Below are 19,028 nucleotides of genomic sequence, written 5' to 3'. Positions count from 1 at the left end.
ATAAAAAGAATTGATCTGAAACTCATAGGAGAACAGGGCAAGGTTTAAGTTCATATTTTGCAGAAAACACTTTCCAGCCTTCATCAGAGCTAATCTGTTTTTGCAAATGGCCTTAATACCACCCGCTTTGCTCCCTAAGTATTTCTAGGAGCTGAGAGTCAAAAAAAACAGGTGTCAGAAATCACCTTTCTTCCCTTTCCTACCCTTACCTTATTTTATTTTAATAAGAGATTTTGGCAACCTTTCAAAGTGCCAGTGCTCAGTTTTTCAGTGTGGTTCAGGTGCTTAATAGTGCCCTGTAATACACCAGTATAATCAATTAGTTCCCTTCTCCTTGTCCCTTTCCAACAGAAATGAAACGATTGGTAACAAGTATGAGAGGGGTCATGGGTGACCTTGTTCAGGAGAGAGATATGGCTGCGGCAGCCCCAGGGCACCACTCTGCCTTTCCCCATTGCTGACTTATTGCTGAGCAGCAGAAATTTGGAGCTGCATAAGAATCAGATGTCCCACCTAGCAGGCTCTGCCGGAGCAACACATAGCCATCCAGTCTGGCAGCAGCCTATAGAAGGGAGAGAATCCTGGAGCAGCAGTCTACAGTGCTGCCCCTTCCACTTTAGTTAGGGCCATTCAATGTAAATACATCATTTGTATTTACATTTGGGTCATCTGCAAACCGAAGGGATCCCAGGAGCTGTGGGAATACCATTGGTACAGCCATACCAACATTTATATTATTCACCCTAATGCCTACATTGCTATTACTGACATTATTTTAAGGCTTTTTCTCCCTTAGAGAAAGCTCTTCCAGTCCTAGGCTGCTTAAATCGGGAGGAACCTTTTATTTTATTTTATTTTTTAAGGAATAGGGTCTTGCTACATAGCCTAGGCTGTTCTCAAACTTAGACTCAAGAGTTCTTCCCTCCTCAGCCTCCCTAATAGCTAGGACTACAGATGTGCACCACCCTGCCCAACAAACCTTTTTTTTTTTTTTTTTTTTTTTTAATTGAGGAACATTAGGATTAAGATATATTATGGGCTCTGTACAACTTGGGGTGTTTTCTTCAGGATAAGGATATTTTAAATTTTTAATGAGAAAATACCTTATTGGCACCTAAAGAACAATAAAATACTAAGAGGCCTGAAGAGGCATCAGTTTCTGTCTCTAGAATCTGCAGCCAGTCATTTGGTGAGCTCTCATGCTGGAGTGGGCATGGGGCCATGTGGGTGGCAGAAAATCAAGGGGTCTTATTCCGCTGAAATGTCATGGCTACCTCAGCCTATGGCTGGTGTCTGCCCTCTTCTCTCCAATTTGGTAGGGAAGAAAGATCCTTTACCAAAGGGTAGAACACTCAGGAACTTTTCCTTTCTCTCAAATCACATAATAGATCTCACCAAAGCAATTTCTTTTTCTTCATAACTGCCCCCACCCTCCTTACATAGAATTATATGTCTTTATCTCTTCCTGTTAACAATTGTTACTTAACCTCTTAACCACAGGAAACTTGCTTTCTTGGATCTATTATTTTCTTGTGTCTGACCAAATCTTAATGATCTACCTGCTTTTGTTTTTGATCCAGAAATACTAGTCATTTGTAAGTAATAAACTTAGGGTCAGCTATTGGTACAGTCCAGGTTCTTGAGGTATAGGTCCCAAGGACCTGAATTGACAGTATTTGTCTTAGTCTTTAAAGTGACCATCAGATTCATTGGCAGAAACTTTAGCTAGCAACAAAATGTGGCAGATACATCACCACCCCCGTTATATCAGAGAGCATCCCTGAAGCTGCTCAGCACAGTGTAGAGGGGACAGCAGAGCTCCAAGAGGGATGCTGCCTTCCTCATCCTGCAGTGAGGTGTCATTCAGAAGAGCACACAGCACGCTCGAGGCTTGGAGGTGAGGGTGGGGAGGTTCTTCTCCCGTTCTCATGTGGCATTACCTGCAAACCTGCCTAGTTGGGGACTTATAAATGGCTGTCGTCACCCCAGTGCTCCTGGAACTGCTCAAATCAACTAAGTAGCTGCTTGGTGCCAGGCTGTCCAGAACATGATGGGGCTGCATAGGTACAACTATTAATCACCCAGGAAGATGTTTTCCTGTTGTCCCCAGTACAGGGCTACCTCTCAGGCTCCACGTGTCACATTCACTGAAGTTTTAGACATGAGAAATGGCTCTGTTCTCTCTGGGGACAAGTCAGGAAAAGATTGCCCAGCTGACTCTTCCCTGGTCCCAGTTCCGAATGGAAAGCCTGCTGTGCGGCCCTCAGCACTTGCTACTCCCCGTGCCACACTGGTCCCATCTCAGGTCATTTCACACCACCAGAGGGAAGCCCTGTTCCCGCTCCAGCAGCAGCACCACTCGGGGGGCAGACTCTTTATCCTTGTGATATTTTGTAAACCGCAGCAGCGAGCGCTGAACTTCCAGGAGGGAAATGAAATGACCTTGGCAGGTGACAGGTTCAGGACAGCCAGCATTTGTCTTGGTTGCTGCATTCCACATGTTAAATGCTAAATTGCTTCTGACCTTCCTTCCCTGCCTTTGTTGGTCAGGTCCTATATGCACTGTGGCATTTGTGCAGGAAGCAGGGGAGAGGAAGCTTTGCTGCTTTACTCTGGCAACTGACAAGGGCTCTCTATCCAGCACTGGCATTGCCAGTGGGGAACTGCTGAAGTAGCACTCTAGAGAATCAGCCGGGAGACCCCTCCGTCTCCTGCCAAGCTAAACAAACCCTGCCCATGCACTCTTCTGAATCACACCTCGCTGCAGCTTTATTCCTTCTTCCCCACTACTGCTCAGGGCACCACCTTACGGGAAAGTCCTGTGTGTCAGCAAGAGAAGCCCTTGAGGAGAAACAAACTGATGTCGGAAGAGGGAGTGCCGCCCAGTCATCTTTTAAGTAGAAGGGAAAAGGTCATCTGAGCTCTGTGGGGTCCAGGTTGGATTACTGTTGACTCTGCCTTGCTGTGGCAAAAGGGCCAGCTCACTGGGTCCAACCCTTGGTATTGCCAACCCCATCCAGCTGCTGACAGCCCAGCACAAAGAAAACGCATGCTGTGTACACAGATGGGCTTGCATGTCAGCATGAGCCCATTTTTAGCCTTTGCCCAGGAAGGGCAGCTCACAACACAGTAATTTAATTAAATTTGCCTCCCTCCATGGCCCACATATTTGAAGAGGTTTGGGGGGAAATGAATCTGGCTGAGGAACATTACCCTGCCGCTCTGGCACTGCCCCAGAGCTGAGCCATAGTACCATAAAGGGTCTCACCATCCTGAATACGGCCCAGGGCATCTGTCTGCACTGCAGGCTCTCTGGCCAGACTGCCTGCTGGCACATCTGGCAAGACAGCCTCTGGAAGCACTCCGTCTCTATCACAGGGAAGCCACCAGGGGCAAAATAAGGGACTTCCTACCCCCTACAAAAGACCTACTGGCAGCAACTTTAGCAGTAACTCACAATATTAGCTTTCGTCACAGATTTCAATGTATTTAGAATGGAGAGGGTAGAATAAGAGAACCCCCTACCTTCAACTAATACTGAAGCCTCAATAACAGCTATAATCCTAACTTCATTGCTGTTAAGGCCACATCCCTGTACTTCTGTCCTGGAAATGATCAGTATTTAGGGACCTGAAATTGATTCCCTTACCCTTACTTCCAATGAACTTCTTACATTTCATATCTCAAATGCTCATCAGTTTTGTACATTATACCTGAGCTTAACCCACACTCCAAACTCCAAAGACCTGCCCCTCCCTCCCAGCCAGCCAGTGCCTCCTTGTACTGAATTCATCAACTCATCAGAAGGCCACTTCTCCTGTGGTCACGCCCGGTCCAGAGAATCTGCCCGTAATGGATAGTCCTTTCTTACTGCTAACCTGTAACCTCTCAGTCTACCTTTTCTGTCCTAAGTCAGCTTTACCAAACCTGCTAGGGAAGAGCATTCTCTTTGGTTATCTTTCTCTCTCCCCATCAATAGCACATCCTCCTGGCTAGCTAATGTCTCTTGTGTAATGATAGCAGCACCTCTGAGAGAAAGGGAATTTCTCTGGCACAGTTCGTCTCAACACCAGCATAACACAGGCGGTTGCTTAGGAGTGGGAATCATTAGAGTCAGGCCATTATTGGAGGGGACCAGTCTCTAGGGGAGCTAGCAGAAATTACCGCTCCTTAATAGATAGAAACTCATTTGCCTGAAGCCCCCGCCCCCCTCTTTATTTTCTCTGCATTCCTCACCTCCCATTGCTTCTCAGCTTTGAAGTTGAAAAGAAAGGTAACTCCACTCAACGTAAGACGGCAAATTTCTGCTAAATTAACTTGGTTAGAAGAAATCCTTGCCTGAAAGCGCTGTTCTTTTAGAATGTTTCTATTGGGACTTCACTTGAAACCATCATGAAGGAGACAAATTCTAATTAAATGTATGTGATACAATGATAGCCAGGGCCACTCTGTTCCCAAGAGAGGATCTGTTCAGATGGGAGGAAGAGGAGACAATTTCCTAGCTTCCTGGACCCCCGTTTCAGGGTAGGCCCCTGAGTCAGCCTGGGCTGCCCGAGCTTTCCCTCTGAGGGTCCCCTTGCTTACACAACACTAGGAAGGCCAGGGAGGTGAAGCAGGACTTTGAGCCTCTCTGCTTCTCCAAGGGTCTGCATGACCTTGAACAGATCTCTGACATGATTAAAGCTTTCTGCAAGCCTCCTGGCATGCAGGGATAGATGTTGTTACCTTACTATTTTTTTTTTCTTTTTTCTTTTTTTTTGAGGCGGAGTTTCGCTCTTGTTACCCAGGCTGGAGTGCAATGGCGCGATCTCGGCTCACCGCAACCTCCGCCTCCTGAGTTCAGGCAATTCTCCTGCCTCAGCCTCCTGAGTAGCTGGGATTACAGGCACACGCCACCATGCCCAGCTAATTTTTTGTATTTCTAGTAGAGATGGGGTTTCACCATGTTGACCAGGATGGTCTCGATCTCTTGACCTCGTGATCCACCCGCCTCGGCCTCCCAAAGTGCTGGGATTACAGGCTTGAGCCACCGCGCCTGGCCGACGTTGTTACCTTACTATTCTGCACTCTTACAGAGAGAAGGGGAAGGCCATGGAAGCAACACATGCCTCTTTTGATTTATTAGCTGTGGGACTGCCATCAGAACACACCTGCCCTGCAACACTTCTGGTTGGAGAGAAAGGAAAAGTTGCCTGATTTCTCAGCTCTCATGAGTGGGCACCATCTGTCTCAGAGCATTAAGGACAGAGACAGTAGTGGTGGGAAAGGCCTCCCCGGCTCCCAAAAGGGAACTATAAAGGATTGCACCAAATTGTAAACTCCAGGGGACACTAATCACTTTGCCATTTCTGTAAATGGTGCCCCCTGGAGTTGTAAATCATGATGGCCGTGCAGGTGCTCAGCAATTGTGCTAGGTGGAGAACCCAGAGACCACAGGTAGGGTCTCTGCATCACCAGCTATGTGACACTGGGCAAGGCTCATCTTCCTGGGGTTCATTTTCCTCATAAATAAAGTATAAGCGTTCAACTAGATTTTCTGAATTAACTTAAGAAGTTCTCGTTGCTGTCTCCACATCCCGGAAGTTAGAAGCCATGAGCCTGTGTTCTGTCTCGGTGTCCACTGCCATCCCAAGGTCAGCCAGCCTTGCTAACACACCCAGAATGAGAAGGTGCTCTTGGCTGACATGACACCACTAGTCAGTGGATGTGGACTTAACACATGAAGTGGGAAGAAGGATTAAGGAAACAGAAAGCCTTCAACAGGCACAATGGATGAAATGGTGAGCGCAATGAATGGGCCAATGCCATATTCTTCTTGGGTTCGTCCTTCTCTGTGGCTTCAGAGCCTTTTTTCTGACGCACTTGCACACAGCACCCCCAGTGCTTGCCGTCACTCCCCCTCATGAGAGAAAAAAATGAAATGCAAACATGCTTTGAAAGAACACAGTCTTGTCCTGTCCCTCTTCATCCCCTCTCGTCATTTCTAACAGAAAAAAATAGTCTTCCCTTTCCCTGCTTCCTTCAGCAGGCTCTTCCTTAGGCTATTATTTCCTCCTTCTTTTCCTACTCCATCCAGACTTCCCCCTGCCCATTCTTAAAGAGATGAATTGGAAGAATATGCGGTCGTGTCAGAAGGATGCCATTGTCAATTCACACAGGCAGACCCTAATAGGATAAAGTATTATCTGACTTCCTTTAAGTCCAGAAATTAGGTCTTCTTGCAATGGTAATATACTATAACTTGGAACCACTGTGGCTGGCAGGCTGCAGAAACAGGCTGTTAGTATCTGAGGCCTCAGCTCCATTTCTGGGCCTATTGTGAGGGATGCACTCAGCATTCCTCCAAACACAGCTGCATGATCCCGGGAACTGGCACTTGGTTCCTGGCTGGAACTGCCTCTGTGTATAGCTGCCTATAACTCATTCAGTTCACCTACCATGGGAGAAGCTGTCTGAATGGTCTTAATGAACCTGGATGAGTGGGCAGGTAAAGGGAGGAGGCCAGGGCCTTGAAGACTGGGAAGAAGCCGCCTGAGGCAAGGAAACCAAACTTTGCACAGGGAACAGTTAGTGTGTGAAAGCTCTTCTCAGTCATCCTTGCTGACTCATTGAGCAGGTAGAGTGACTTATCTAGTGACTAAATCAGCACCAGCTTAGAGACACAGGGCAATGAGGGTTGAGACCTTAAAGGAACTGTAAAAGAGACTACAAATTAAGGAGTTGCTTTGGAGAGGAAATATCATGCGAAATGTTAAGAAGAAAGAGCCATCATTCTTCAAAATGGAGGGCCTCATGCAGGATTTCCTAGGTCCTGTCATGGCAGATGAATCTCAAATTGGGATTATGGGACAGGAAACCTGATATAATAATTAATTGAAGGATTTTTTTTCTAATTTTTAAATTTGTTTTCTTTTTTATTCTTTTCTCCCTGTGGTATTTCAGGAATCGAAGGGTATGTTTTTATGAGTAGGGCTATAAGCAGGTAGGTGGGTATCAGGTGTGGTGGTTCACACCTGTAATCCCAGCACTTTGGGAGGCTGAGGCAGGTGGATCGCCTGAGCCCAGGAGTTCAAGACCAGCCTGGCCAGCATGGTGAAACCCCCTTTCTACTAAAAATACAAAAATTAGCAAGGCATGGTGGCAGGTGCCTGCAGTTCCAGCTACTCGGGAAGCTGAGGCAGGTGAATCACTTAAACCCAGGAAGTGGAGGTTGCAGTGAGCCGAGATTGCGCCATTGCACTCCAGCCTGGGTGACAGAATGAGACTCCATTGCAAAAAAGAAAAAGAAGGTAGGTGGGTACGAAAGAAACAAGTAGATCAAGGACTGTTTCTTTGGCATCCTATAATTGATTTAAACTGTAGAAATTGCTCTAGTATTGTTGCTGAGTGAACAGAATGAATGAACCTGAAAGGCTAAGTACTACTCTGTTCCATCTAGCCCCACACCTGGCTGGAGGATAGCTTCTCATATCAGTGCCTCCCTACTATCGTTTCAAAACTCTTCTTGATGGGATAAGTGAGCAAAGATCACGCCATCCTCTCAAATGCGAACTTCCTTTGACAAGACAGTTTCTCCCAGGGATATCCCCCACAGGCCCAGGCCAAATCTCTGACTCACTGCAAGGGTCCATGTGCACTGAACTCATAGACATCATTATTTTTATTGGAAAACACAATTTATGTAACACTGTCCCTCTGGAATAATACTCTTTTTATAGACAGATATCGAGTTGCTCCCTCTCTTCTCCCCAGCACACCCCATCCCCTCCCCATGACTGTGCCTTAATAGAAATGAGGAGATGGGTTCAGAGCAGATCCCTGAGTGAGCCTGTCAGGGTCAGGATTAAATTACATCCCTGAAGGCTGGGTTGCTGCTCCAAGCAATGGACAGCCTCCAGGATAAGGGAACAGGACTGTTGTGGGTAGGTGGTTTGGCCCAAGTACTGACAGCAAAGCTGGCATGTACCAGAGGATAAAACCTGTGATCATCCTAAAATCTAATTCTAGCCTCTCATTAGGAAATCAAAATGCATTCTTTCTTCGCCTCTCTTGGAAAGTTGATCTCTCTGCTTTTCTTCTCCTCTGTTCCGTGCCATGAATTTCGCACTAACAGTCCTCCCCCATCCAGGGTCCAGCCAGCCTCCTGCTTGCTAAGGCAGAGGAATCTCCCTGGCTTTCCTCCTTGACTGCATTGCAGCCCCTTAGCCTGTGTATCTGCCACAGAGCTCCATTCTTCTCTCATTTGCTCAAATTATGGTGCTTTTTGTCTGCCTTTCTTTTCTCCTAGCTCTCCAATACTGCTTGGAAGCCCCAACTGCCCTCTCGTTGCTACTTTCTTCTTCCTAGTGCCTCCCCTCTCCTCACTCAGTCCTGGTAACACTTCATGGTCGGGGAGGATTTCATCACTGACCTGAATAATAAGGCTGCGATTGCTCCGTGCCAGAGAAACATGGGTAGGGGAGAAGACGTTAGGAAGCTTAAATTCTTGGTAAAGGACCTAGGCTTCCCAAGGTCCCAGCCCTCAGCTTGTGCACCACTATCAGCACCTTTACTTTCTTCTGGCTCACCACAAAAAAAGGTAATCTATTCCTGGACTAAGACAGTGTGCTTTGGGCCAGCTATAATGCTGGTGTAGGGATCAGAGTACAAGGCAAGGTCTTCCTGGGAAGGTAAGTATAACCAGGTTTTTCACAGTGATTGGGGTTATAGATACCATTGTCTCTGACTTCTAGATAGTCACCGTTCCTCTGGATTAGCATAATAGGCTTGCCTCTCTCTGGACAAATACAATATTCAAGAATAAGGGTGGTGTTGGGGGCTTCTCTGTTGATCTGTATGTTGGTGTGTATTGTCAAATAACTGTTATCCAGCATTTGCTAATATGGTGTGGAGTACTAAATGTGACATCTAAATCACACATATATAATTATATATGTGTAAAATTTCAATTCTCACAATCTCTGAAGTAGTGAGGTAGATAGAAATATTATATTGTCTCTCTTTTTTAGATGAAGAAACAGTCTTTTCCCAAAGTCACACAGCTAGTAAGTGATGGAACTAGGATTCAACACAGGAAGACTGACTACAGAGTCTGTGCTTGCAAGCAGTATGCTATATTGCTTTGTGTATGTGTGTGTGGATATATGTTTCACTGATCTAGGTCCTGAAGCCCTTATCCTTACTCCAAGAAGTAACTTACTTCATTTTAATTTAAAGCAAAGATGAAAACAACATTAATCCGCTCTCCAACCTATTCTTCCCCCTGCATGGGAGAGGGGTGCTTTCTGAAAGGATGGAGACCAAGGGGGTTGCTTTGAGCCAAAAGCTGCCTTGCAGTTTAGCTGAGGCAGGATTTGGAAATGGCGTGAACAGTGCCTGCATTAGCCGATGGCATGGAGTGCTGAGTGCCAGCAGAGGAGATAAAATCAGACATATGTTTGGATATAAATGTTCCTCTCTCTCTCTCTTTTCTCTTTTCTAATTTTAAGCCCCTGCTGCTTTGTTGCAGTGAAATGATGGAGCCTTAATTATAGGCCCTGGCCCCCTGAGGTAGAAGCCTGGGGTGAGTAAGGCCCACTTAGCCCTCTCCCAGTCTCTACCCATTACCACTGAAGGAAGCCAGAGACCATGGACTCTGACCCTCTTCCGAGACAACAATAAGAATTGTCTTGCGGGGACTCTCTTCTGGTTGTTTCCACCCAGCACCCAGCAAGTTGCTGGCCTCAATACATGTTAAATAGGCATGGTAAAGCTAATATCTGTAGGCCTTCGAAGCTAGCCTATCTCCCTTTACCGCCATTGATAATAGGATGCAGCTGAAGGGTGTTAAAAAGCCCTGGAGCACATTATCGAAGTAGCAGCTACAGCGTGGTACTTAAAGAGCTAGAGCTGGGGTAGATACAGTGGAACCGAGGAGTGAAAGAACCTCCCAGTATTCTTAGTGTTGAGCCGGATAAACAAAAACCACTCCATTATGGGGAACCTCTCCATTATGTGGTCCAGTAGGTGTTTTAAGACCTCCTCTACACTGCAGAGCTTCCAAGTCCAAGGCTGGCAGGAGGCCAAGCCACCTTTTCTCACTGTAAAACACCAAGTCTTATCTGCTTCACTCCTTCCCCTTTAGCTGTCACCCTCTGTAGGATCCTGCAGTTTCTGTCTGCCATTGGGCCTAAGAATCAGGAAAACTGTTATGTACAGTACTGAGAATCTAACCCCTTAGCACATGTGGAGCCCCTGTAGTCAGGCCTTAGAGGGAAGTAGAGCCAGTTCTAAAGAGATTGAACAGTTCTAAAAGGAATAAGAGAACACAGAAGTATCTTAGGAAGGTCCCATTTGAACTGCATTGTGCAAGTTAAGAAGTATATTCTTGATAGCCAGTAACAGCCTGGGTGAGAAAGCACACTGACTCAGGAGTCAAGAGACCTGGGCTTTTGTCCCACCTCCTCCATTAACTAGCAGTGTGACCTTGGATATGTCTTTTAAATTCTCTGGGGCTCAGTTTCTTTGACTGTAAAATGTGAAGGGATTAGACTAAATGATTTTTCACGGCCTTAAGTTCTATAATGAAAATCCTCTAACTCCATATACCAGCAGCAGAGTCTTTACATCCAACGTGTTGCTATAACTACCCTCCAAAGAGCTACCAACCCATGTTCCATTCCTAGGTAACAAACACTGGCCAGGCCAAGGATGACTCACTTACACAGCATTAATGGCTGCATTTTTGGTACTCACAGGATGCCTCTCTGAAAAGCTGTCCCAAGTGCCTGCTACAGAGGAAGATATACCCATTATAGCAAAGGAAGGTTACTGCTGTAAAAGTTAACACTGCACGGATCAAAGGGCAGGCCCACTGGGGTAAGGAACTCTCCTTGCAGCTCTGAGGATACTTAAATCTAGGATCCATATACTTAGTCTCCCCCAACTCCTTTGAGGTTTCTTTGAAAAGTCCTTCTCCCACAGATTGGAGCCGAGTATACTCTTCTTCGGGACAAATGTATTTGTCCATAGGACTCTTTCCTAAGATTTTTACGCCCATTACTGTAAGCCACAGACCCTTAGTCATTGCAGAGTTACTGCATAATTCCCTGTCTGCTCAAATAGCTGTCAAAAAAAAAAAAAAAAAAAAAAGGAAGGGTGTTAGGAAATTGGCTCCTTATCCTCTATTTCTGAAGCAGCAACTTCCTCCGCAATTTCCTCTGAATGCATACCCGGGAAGCTGTTTTAAACAGCCTGAGTTGTGTCTTGTGGCACTAGGAAAGGGAGTAATTTCTTGCTTTTTCACCTGGTCCTAGCCAAGTCCCACCCTTTGCTCTCCTTCAGTTTTCTTTTTATTGGAGGTATGGTGGTAAAAGAGAGGCAGGAGGAACATATCTTTGGTGCCTAGAACTGTGAGTGGCAGTTTATAAGTGTGTGCCCATGCATATGTGCTGGCACACATACCCAGAAATGATGTATATACCCAGGAGGATTAAGAATTGGCCCTTTCTTAGCCAAATGCTGCAGAGTGCTTCCTGCCTCTCTTTCCTTCCTCAGTACCAAAGAGTTCACACTCACTCAGTCCCAATTCCCTGCATTAGTATAAATACTAGCACTAAAGAAACGCAGGGTCCCATTTCATGCAGCCTCTGGACATTATTACTCGGTAAGCATCAGGAGACAGACACCTACCACCAAGACATGTTTGGATTATTTAGCACCCAGAGAACAGAAGCAACATTGCCTGTGGAAAATTTAAGCCAAACTACATAATTGCAGACCTCTGAAATCCAGGTCCCCCAGGGTCCTCGGCTAGAGCTGGTGCTGCCTGACCAGCAGCTTCTGCTGAGGTGGCATTTAACTTTTGGCCAGATCCCAGGAGCTGAGGCTGACCCATTTCCCCTGCTTTTCCAGGGCAGAGGGAATTTGGTTATACCCCCAACAAAGCCAGGGACTAACACAGTTAGCTTGTGGAAGGTGCACTAGAATCGGGGTGCTTTTATTTAAGCTAAGGAAAGGTTATTGACAGCTTTAGCATTTTCTCATACTTGAAAATAATTTAACATTTGTCTTTCCCCCATCATACCTCTACCCTCCCCTCCCCACCTTTTTTTATTAAATAGAAATGACTTGGCTCATAAGAATCTATAGGTTCAGGGTCTTATTCAATTTAACCCTTTGGGGACATTGAATTAAAAATTGAACAATATTTATTAAAATACAAAAATACACTTTTCTCACATTACAATCAGTGTTCTTTTGTTGGCAGTCCCCCCCACCCCCGCCCATACCACCCCCTTTCAAATCTGAACCCCTTATTTCCTTTTAAAGCTAAAATAATAACTGAAAGAAGTTACATCATTAAATGGACCAGAATAACAGAGATCTCTGCCTTTACCACCCACACCCACCCTTTCTCTTCCACCTCCTCCTGAGGTGGCCTGGGAGAGGGAAGCTTCCCCTCAGTGTGCTCCATTCAGCAGGACCCCATGTGGAACTCCATGTGTGCATGCGTGTCACTTGGAACTGTGAATCTCACAGCTTTTTTATGAACCATCCTGGTTGGGAAAGGCTTCATTACTTTACATGAGCCTGTACCCTTTTCATCTCTCCTTTTTCTTTGCTACTCATGTTCTGCCCCCAGCCCATCACCACAACCAGTTGACATCCGCTGTAATAATCCCTAATGAATCAGCATTTAGAAGAGTCACCAAATCACAAACATGAGAAAAGCTTCCACTCCCAAGCTCCCCACTTCCAGCTTCTCCTCCCTCTCCACCTTAAAACAAACAAAATTTTTTTTAAAAAAATCATAAAATGCCATCATTGTCTACAATCATTTGTCAGATTCCAGAAACAACAGGTGGACATGGCACAATGCTAATTTATGGCCTCCTGTGAATACATTCTCTCTGTTCTCCCTTCCCACCCCCCTGCTGCCTGCCGCACCCCCTTCAGGGGCCTCCTCCTCCTCCTGGGAAACCCTGAATAGACACATGCCTTGCAGAGTGGGTTAAGCCCAACTGCAGGAATCTGGTGCATTGTGAAAGCATTAGGCTGAGAGCTACGCCAGCTCCTGTCCTTCTCTGCTCCTTCCTAAGCATTCTGTCAGGCAAGGCACATGCATGTCCCAGTGCACAGACCACAAGACTTGTGCACATGGACAAAGACTCAGCCCCTTTAAGGGTTCGTTTGAATTTTGGTGGTTTTCCTGCATAAAATACATGTATAGATCTATCCTCCCCTTAGCCTCTGAAGAAGAAAATTATTGCCACTAACATTTTGGCACAGTACAAATTCATGGTGCTTTTTTTTTTTTGTATTTTTTTTTTATAAGATAATTCTGCAAAGACAGCTCTCGGCTTAAGAAAGATGTCTGTAGAAATGGGTATTCCTGTGTCCTATGAAGCATCTTCTATATAAAATGACAGATTCAGTCTATCCCTCTTGCCCCCTCAGCAACCCACACCCTACCTCTTTAGGGATGTTTGTTGTTTTAGTTTATTTTATCTCAGCGATTTCAACCTTATACCAGAAATCCCTTCTGGCAGCATAGCAAGTTAACGTGTGGCTTGTACCCCACAACATTCCCAAGATTCCCTCCCACCCCTTTAAATAGAACTTACAAGTTAGAAAATATTTTTGTTTTGACTTTTTGTTTTTAAATTTTAATATAATCTGTTTTTTTAACCAGCCCATAGATTTAATATATAAGCATATACAAGAAAAAGTCTCTCCCCACTCTGTACAAAAGTTGCTGTCTTTTTTTGTGTGCATTCTATTGCATTTTATAAGTTTTTTGGGGGAGGGGAGTCATATTTGAGTTTCCTGTACCTTGTCCTTGGTATGGGTCTGAATTATATAAGGTTCAGAGATAGTGGTGACTGTGGGGTGCAGAGAGTTCCCCAGGCTGTTTTCTGTCCATTGGGCCCCATGTGCTGGTTTGTAGGTGTTGTAGTTTATATGGTCATGAATTGTGGGCAGCACTACTGCCCCCTCACCTGATACACCGGATGGAGCTGCTGTTGCTGCTGCAGATGTTGCTGCTGGGATGTCTTCGTCCACCTGGATAATCTCAACTGTCCGGGCGGCTGTGACTGTACTCCGCTGCTGGTGCCGCTTACGAAGTTTATAGAAGACAATCAACATGGCGGCAGCTAGCAGAGTCACTGCCACAAAGCAGCCAATGATGATCTTGGTGGTCTTCATGACTTCATCCAGGCTGGTCTGCATCTTGTCAGTGGTGTCTGTCGCGGGTACTGCCACCTGCTTGGGCACACGGGTGGTCTGAATGAGCACCGTGGTAGAGGTGGTATATGCCGGCTGGTAACCAGTGGACGTGGTAGGAACAGGCTTGTACTTTCGAGTTGTGTCCTCGGGCGAGATCTCCGTGGTCTCCACTGTGACTGTGGTGAAGAAGCTGTAGTTAGAGGTGTTGAGCTCGGCCGTGCTCACATTGAGGTAGGCCGAGGCGTTGGAGTTGCCTGCCACATTGGTCACCATGCATGTGTATACCCCAGTGTCTGAAAGCAGCACGTGGGAGAAGTTCAAGGTGCCATCATTGAGGACAGAGATCCGTGGGTGGCGGGAGGCGTGGCTGAGCACTGTCCCATTGGGCAGCAACCACTTCACAGAGGACATAGGGGGAGTCCGACACTTAAGTTCTGCCATCCGACCCTCAGAAATATTGAGGTCTCGAGGTGCATCCATGATGAAGGGGGCAGAGCACTGGAAGGAGGCCTGGTCCACCTCCACGAGGTAGCGGCCTCGCATGTGCATGGGAGCGTGACAGCGGCCACAGCAGGTGGAATTGGTGGGTATATACTCTCGAAGCCACCAGGCTAGCCACAGAATGTCACAATCACAGTTCCAAGGATTGTGGTGTAGGTGCAACTCCACCAAGTACCTCAGTGGGGTAAAGAGGTCATGAGGCAAAGAAGAGAGGTTATTGTGGGCCAAGTTGAGTTCCACAAGTGAAGCCAGCCCATCAAAAGCATTCCGCTCAATCAGGCTGACTTGTGAGTTCATGACCCAGAGCTTCTTGAGGGAGCTCAGGCCATGGAAGGAGCCAGGCCTTATCTCAGGAAAGTGGTTCCCTGACATCTCCAGCTCCTCCAGCCCCACCAGGGGGGTGAGATTGGGCATGTCTTTAATGTTGCACATGCCCAAGTTCAGGTACTTGAGGTTGAACAGCCCCTCAAAAGCTCCCTCGGAGATATACTCCAGCTTCTTGAGCTCCCCCAAGTCCAGGCGCATGAGTGAGGGCACCCGGTTGAAGGCGTAAGAAGGGATGCTTTCGATGGGGTTGTTGCGAAGCCAGAGCTCCCGCAGCTTGGACAGGTATTCAAAGGCCCCACTGGGGATGACTGTCAGCCAATTGTCGAACAGCTCCAGGGTGTTGAGGCTGGCCAGGCCGTTGAAGGCCCCCACCTCAATCTGCCGGATGGAGTTCCTGCCCAGCTGCAGGACCTCCAGATGGTGGAGGTGGCGGAAGGTGTCGGCCTGGATCATCTGGATGTTGTTCTCCATGAGGTTGAGGTACCGGGTGTTGGAGGGGATACCCTGCGGGACCTCGGAGAGGCCCCGGCGCGTGCACACCACCTTGCTGAACTGGTTACTGCACGAGCAGACGGAGGGGCAGTTCTGGGGCCCGGCTGAGGCAGCAGCAGCGATGGCTGCACACAGAATCCACACTTGCGCCGTGAGGTAGACGACCGGGAGCAGGATGGCATTCCAGGTGTGGTGGTGCACAGTTACCTGCCACAAGAGCTTCATGGTGTGGCACGTTCATAATTCACCATCGCCTGGGATTTTGGCTTGGAAAGGAGAACCAGCCCTACCCCGGCTTAAGTGAGCTAGGAGCTCCTCTTTCCATCTGGAGAAGGAGGTGGGGAGGGGGCGATTAGAGAGACGGAGCGGATCGGCCGAAAAAAAATCCTGCCAAACTCAAGAGCGGCCCCTGGTCTCCCAGCCCACCCTCAAGGCAAGCCCTCCGAAAGCTACGACTCTTCCCACACTGCAACCGTCCCCACCCAGTTCGCCGTCACCTACCTCGGAAGGAAGGCAGAAAAGCACTGGCGTGGTGTCCTTAAGCTTTCTCCACGGGAGCTGGGCACCTCGTTCCCATTCCGACTTCTTAGTTTTAATTAACAAAAGGGGGAAGTAGTGGGGGCGGGGAGGGCAGAAGGGAGGGGAGGGGACGGGTGGGGGAGACAAAATGGCTTCTAGTAAATCCGGAGCCGGAGCCGGCGAAGCCGCGGAGTTGAGGCGCGCCTGGGAGAGCCAAGGCCCGGCGGGCTATGCAGGTGCATGCCCCCCCCTCCGCCCGAGGAGCGGCGCCACCAGCGTTTCCCGGCTTTGTCCTTGGACCCTGGCACCGGCTCGCTCCAGCCGCGGGGGTAGGCGCTTCATCGCCAAAGTGCGCTCCGGCGGCACCGGCCCGCTCCCCGGGCCGGCGCCGGAGGGGGTGCGGGGGCGCCCCGAAGCCGCCCAGGCCGCGCTCGCTCGATGCTGCGCTCCCTCTCCCGGCGTCGGCCGCTCCGGGCCGGCGGCAGCTGATTGCGGTCGTGAGCTCGCGGGGCGGCGAGAGTTAGGAGGTGTTCGCGGTGCCTTCGCCCTCCCCAGACACACACCCCCTTTCTCCTCGCCTCTTCTCGGAGGGTGGAAGAGACAAAAATCAGGCTCAGTTCTCCAGTCCGCCGGCTGCAGGCGCGCGGGGCAGCGATCCGTCCGGTTCCCGAGGGCCAGCGGTGTGGCTGCTGCGCCCGGACCCAGTCCGCCGGCCGGGGGAGCGCGCGGCGCCCGCGGTCGCGCCCGCACCGCAGGCCCCTTCAGGGAGTCCGGGGGCGGGCGCGGGTCCGGCGGCGGCGGCGGCCGCAGCCCCCGGCGGCGCGCAACCGCCCGTCGCCGCCCGCCGCTGCCCGGCCCCCGGCGCGCCGCCGGCTCCGGCTTTGTGCGGAGGGAGCGAGTTCGCGGCTTCGGCTCCCGGCGCCCTCAGTGGCCGCGCCGCCCGCGGATTGCTGCAGCGGTGTGAGCAGCGGGGGTCGCAGCTGCGGGAAACGCTCCGGAGCCCGGGAACATGGTCCCCGCTGGCTAGCGGCGGCGGCGGCGGCAGCAGCAGCAGCAGCAGCAGCAGCGGGGCCCCTGCGCGCGGCGCCCACCGTCTCCTCCTCGCGCCGGGCTCGCGGTGTTGCAGGCGGCAGCCACGCAGACTGCTCTCTCATCCTTTTGTCCTTCAGTCAGAACGTGAATGTACTGCTGACGCATACTGTTCTGGGAGAAGATTAGCGTGATGCAGTGCTCTTATGTATTAGCGCCGCTCCCCCTCCGCCGCCTGCCTCGCGGGGTTAACACCGGCGCCTTCCAGCGCCGCGCCGGCCGGCGCCGCGCAACCCCGCGCCTCCGGCCGCCGGTCTTCCTCCTTCCTCCTTCCTCTTCTCTTCCTCTCTCCCCCTCCCCCCACCCCCCTCCCCGGGTCGCTTCCTCCCCGCCCCCTCTAGACGAGCGGAGCCGGGCCGGGGCGAGCGGGCGAGCGAGCCGGAGCGAGCGTCAAGTGAGGGGCCGCGCGCAAGTCGCAGGCGTTCGCAGCTATTTTGGGCCGGTCGGAGGGAGCCGCTGGGTGGCCGCTGATAGGCTGGAGCGGCGCGGGGCTGCGGCGGGAGAGCCCGCGTCGTCCCCCGCCCTCCAGCCGGCACCCCGCGCCCCCAGGCTCTGGAGATCCGGGCTCAGGGGCCCGACGGCCGGCTTCAGGGCTGCTGCAGCTGGCCGGTCTCCTGCCCGGCCCGCATCATCTTCAGCCCCGCCGAATGCTGACGGGGCTCCTTTCGGCGCTGTCCGGGCCGCGGACTCGCGCTCGGAGTTCAGAGCTGCGTGGTTGGGGACTCGGGGGAGGGCGGCGGGAGCCGCGTGGCGCGCAGGACCGAGAACCCGGGCTTCGCTGCTGCACTGCCGCCGGCCCCTCCCTCGCTCTGCCTCACACCTCCTGGGCTCTCACTGAGGCTTTAAATGAGAGTTTTCTTAATGAGGGTTGCGGGGGCGAGAAACAGTGGCAGGAATGACCAAGTGCGACGAGCTGGGGAATGACAACCTGGGACAGCACAGAGGCCGGCAAGAAGGATTGAGGTGAACTCTCGGAGCCCACGACACAGCCGGTTCATTCATGGAGCCGCAGCCGCGGCTTCTCTCAGTCTTCGCTGCCCCTAGTCGCCCCTTGCTCCTTCCCGCTTTGCCCAGAGAACTGGGGGAAGGGAGGCGGGCGGCTGAGCTCCCTGCCCTGCGAGCTCGCCAGCCCCTCCTTGGCTGGGACTCTCCGAGAACTGCGTAGCAGCCAGGGGTAGCGATTGGGGTTGGGGTCGGGGTGGGGGAAATGCTTGCTCCTCTTTCCAGTAGGAAAAGACCCTAAGGCATTTGACAGACTAGTGCAGGCGAACAGGACTAGATCAGCTTCCACCCGTCCCCCGAAAAAGACTGCCCCTTTCTCTGCCGACTGTGGGTGGGGCAATCTGTAGCTAAGCCCTGGGAAGCCAGTCCAACAGAATATAGCATGGTTTAATATCCCTTCCCTTCCAGAGCTGCCTCCAGATTCTTCATCCCCCATCACTTTCCCCGTGTGTTTTCTGGCAGGCTCGCTTGTTAAACCCTCATCACCTGCACGTGGGCTGTTGCTTAAGAACGAGGAGGTCCTGGATTTCTCAGTTCCCTGGTTTCTACCACACCCATTTCTCAATATTGTCTGTTGCCCAGTAACCTGAACTTCCTTAAATATGCCATGGAATCGTTGAAGTCCTGGAAACGGTTCCTAACAAGACCTTTCTATTATCATTTGCTGTCAAATAATAGCCTTGCTAGTTTGTTTCTTGATCCCTTACTCAGTATTCCACTCTTAATATTCCCAGCAACCCTGTTATTCATTTTCTATGCATCAGACATGTTGCCTAGGGTCACGAGTAAGTGATAGTGGATTTGAGCCCTAGCAGGCCTCAGATGTCAAGAAATTTGGGTGTGAAAGTGTTTCCCAAAGTAGTCTTCCAGCGGGATGAGAACTCAGGTTT

The 19,028-nt window shown here is 50.0% G+C and overlaps 2 protein-coding genes across 2 annotated transcripts in view; one reads left to right on the top strand and one right to left on the bottom strand.

Moving 5' to 3' along the window:
* SND1 (staphylococcal nuclease and tudor domain containing 1) overlaps nucleotides 1–19,028 on the top strand; it is a 442,553-nt gene that overhangs the window by 363,082 nt on the left and 60,443 nt on the right. The window lies entirely within an intron of this gene.
* On the bottom strand, nucleotides 11,947–16,544 carry LRRC4 (leucine rich repeat containing 4). The gene is made up of 2 exons (XM_003921018.4): nucleotides 16,030–16,544; nucleotides 11,947–15,853 (listed from the first exon to the last, which is right to left on the bottom strand). Exon 2 carries the CDS (start codon nucleotides 15,751–15,753, stop codon nucleotides 13,792–13,794), a length of 1,962 nt encoding a protein of 653 aa, XP_003921067.1. The 5' UTR covers nucleotides 15,754–15,853; nucleotides 16,030–16,544; the 3' UTR covers nucleotides 11,947–13,791.

The sequence above is a fragment of the Saimiri boliviensis genome, chromosome 10 (genome assembly GCF_048565385.1).
Source record: "Saimiri boliviensis isolate mSaiBol1 chromosome 10, mSaiBol1.pri, whole genome shotgun sequence".
Taxonomy (NCBI): domain Eukaryota; kingdom Metazoa; phylum Chordata; class Mammalia; order Primates; family Cebidae; genus Saimiri; species Saimiri boliviensis.
The sequence above is the reverse complement of the archived record's forward strand: the minus strand, read 5'-3'. Positions and strand labels throughout refer to the sequence as shown.

What these genes read in the sequence shown, in the direction of transcription:
- LRRC4 (XM_003921018.4), bottom strand. Translation starts at nt 15,753, where the DNA reads ATGAAGCTCTTGTGGCAGGTAACTGTGCACCACCACACCTGGAATGCC.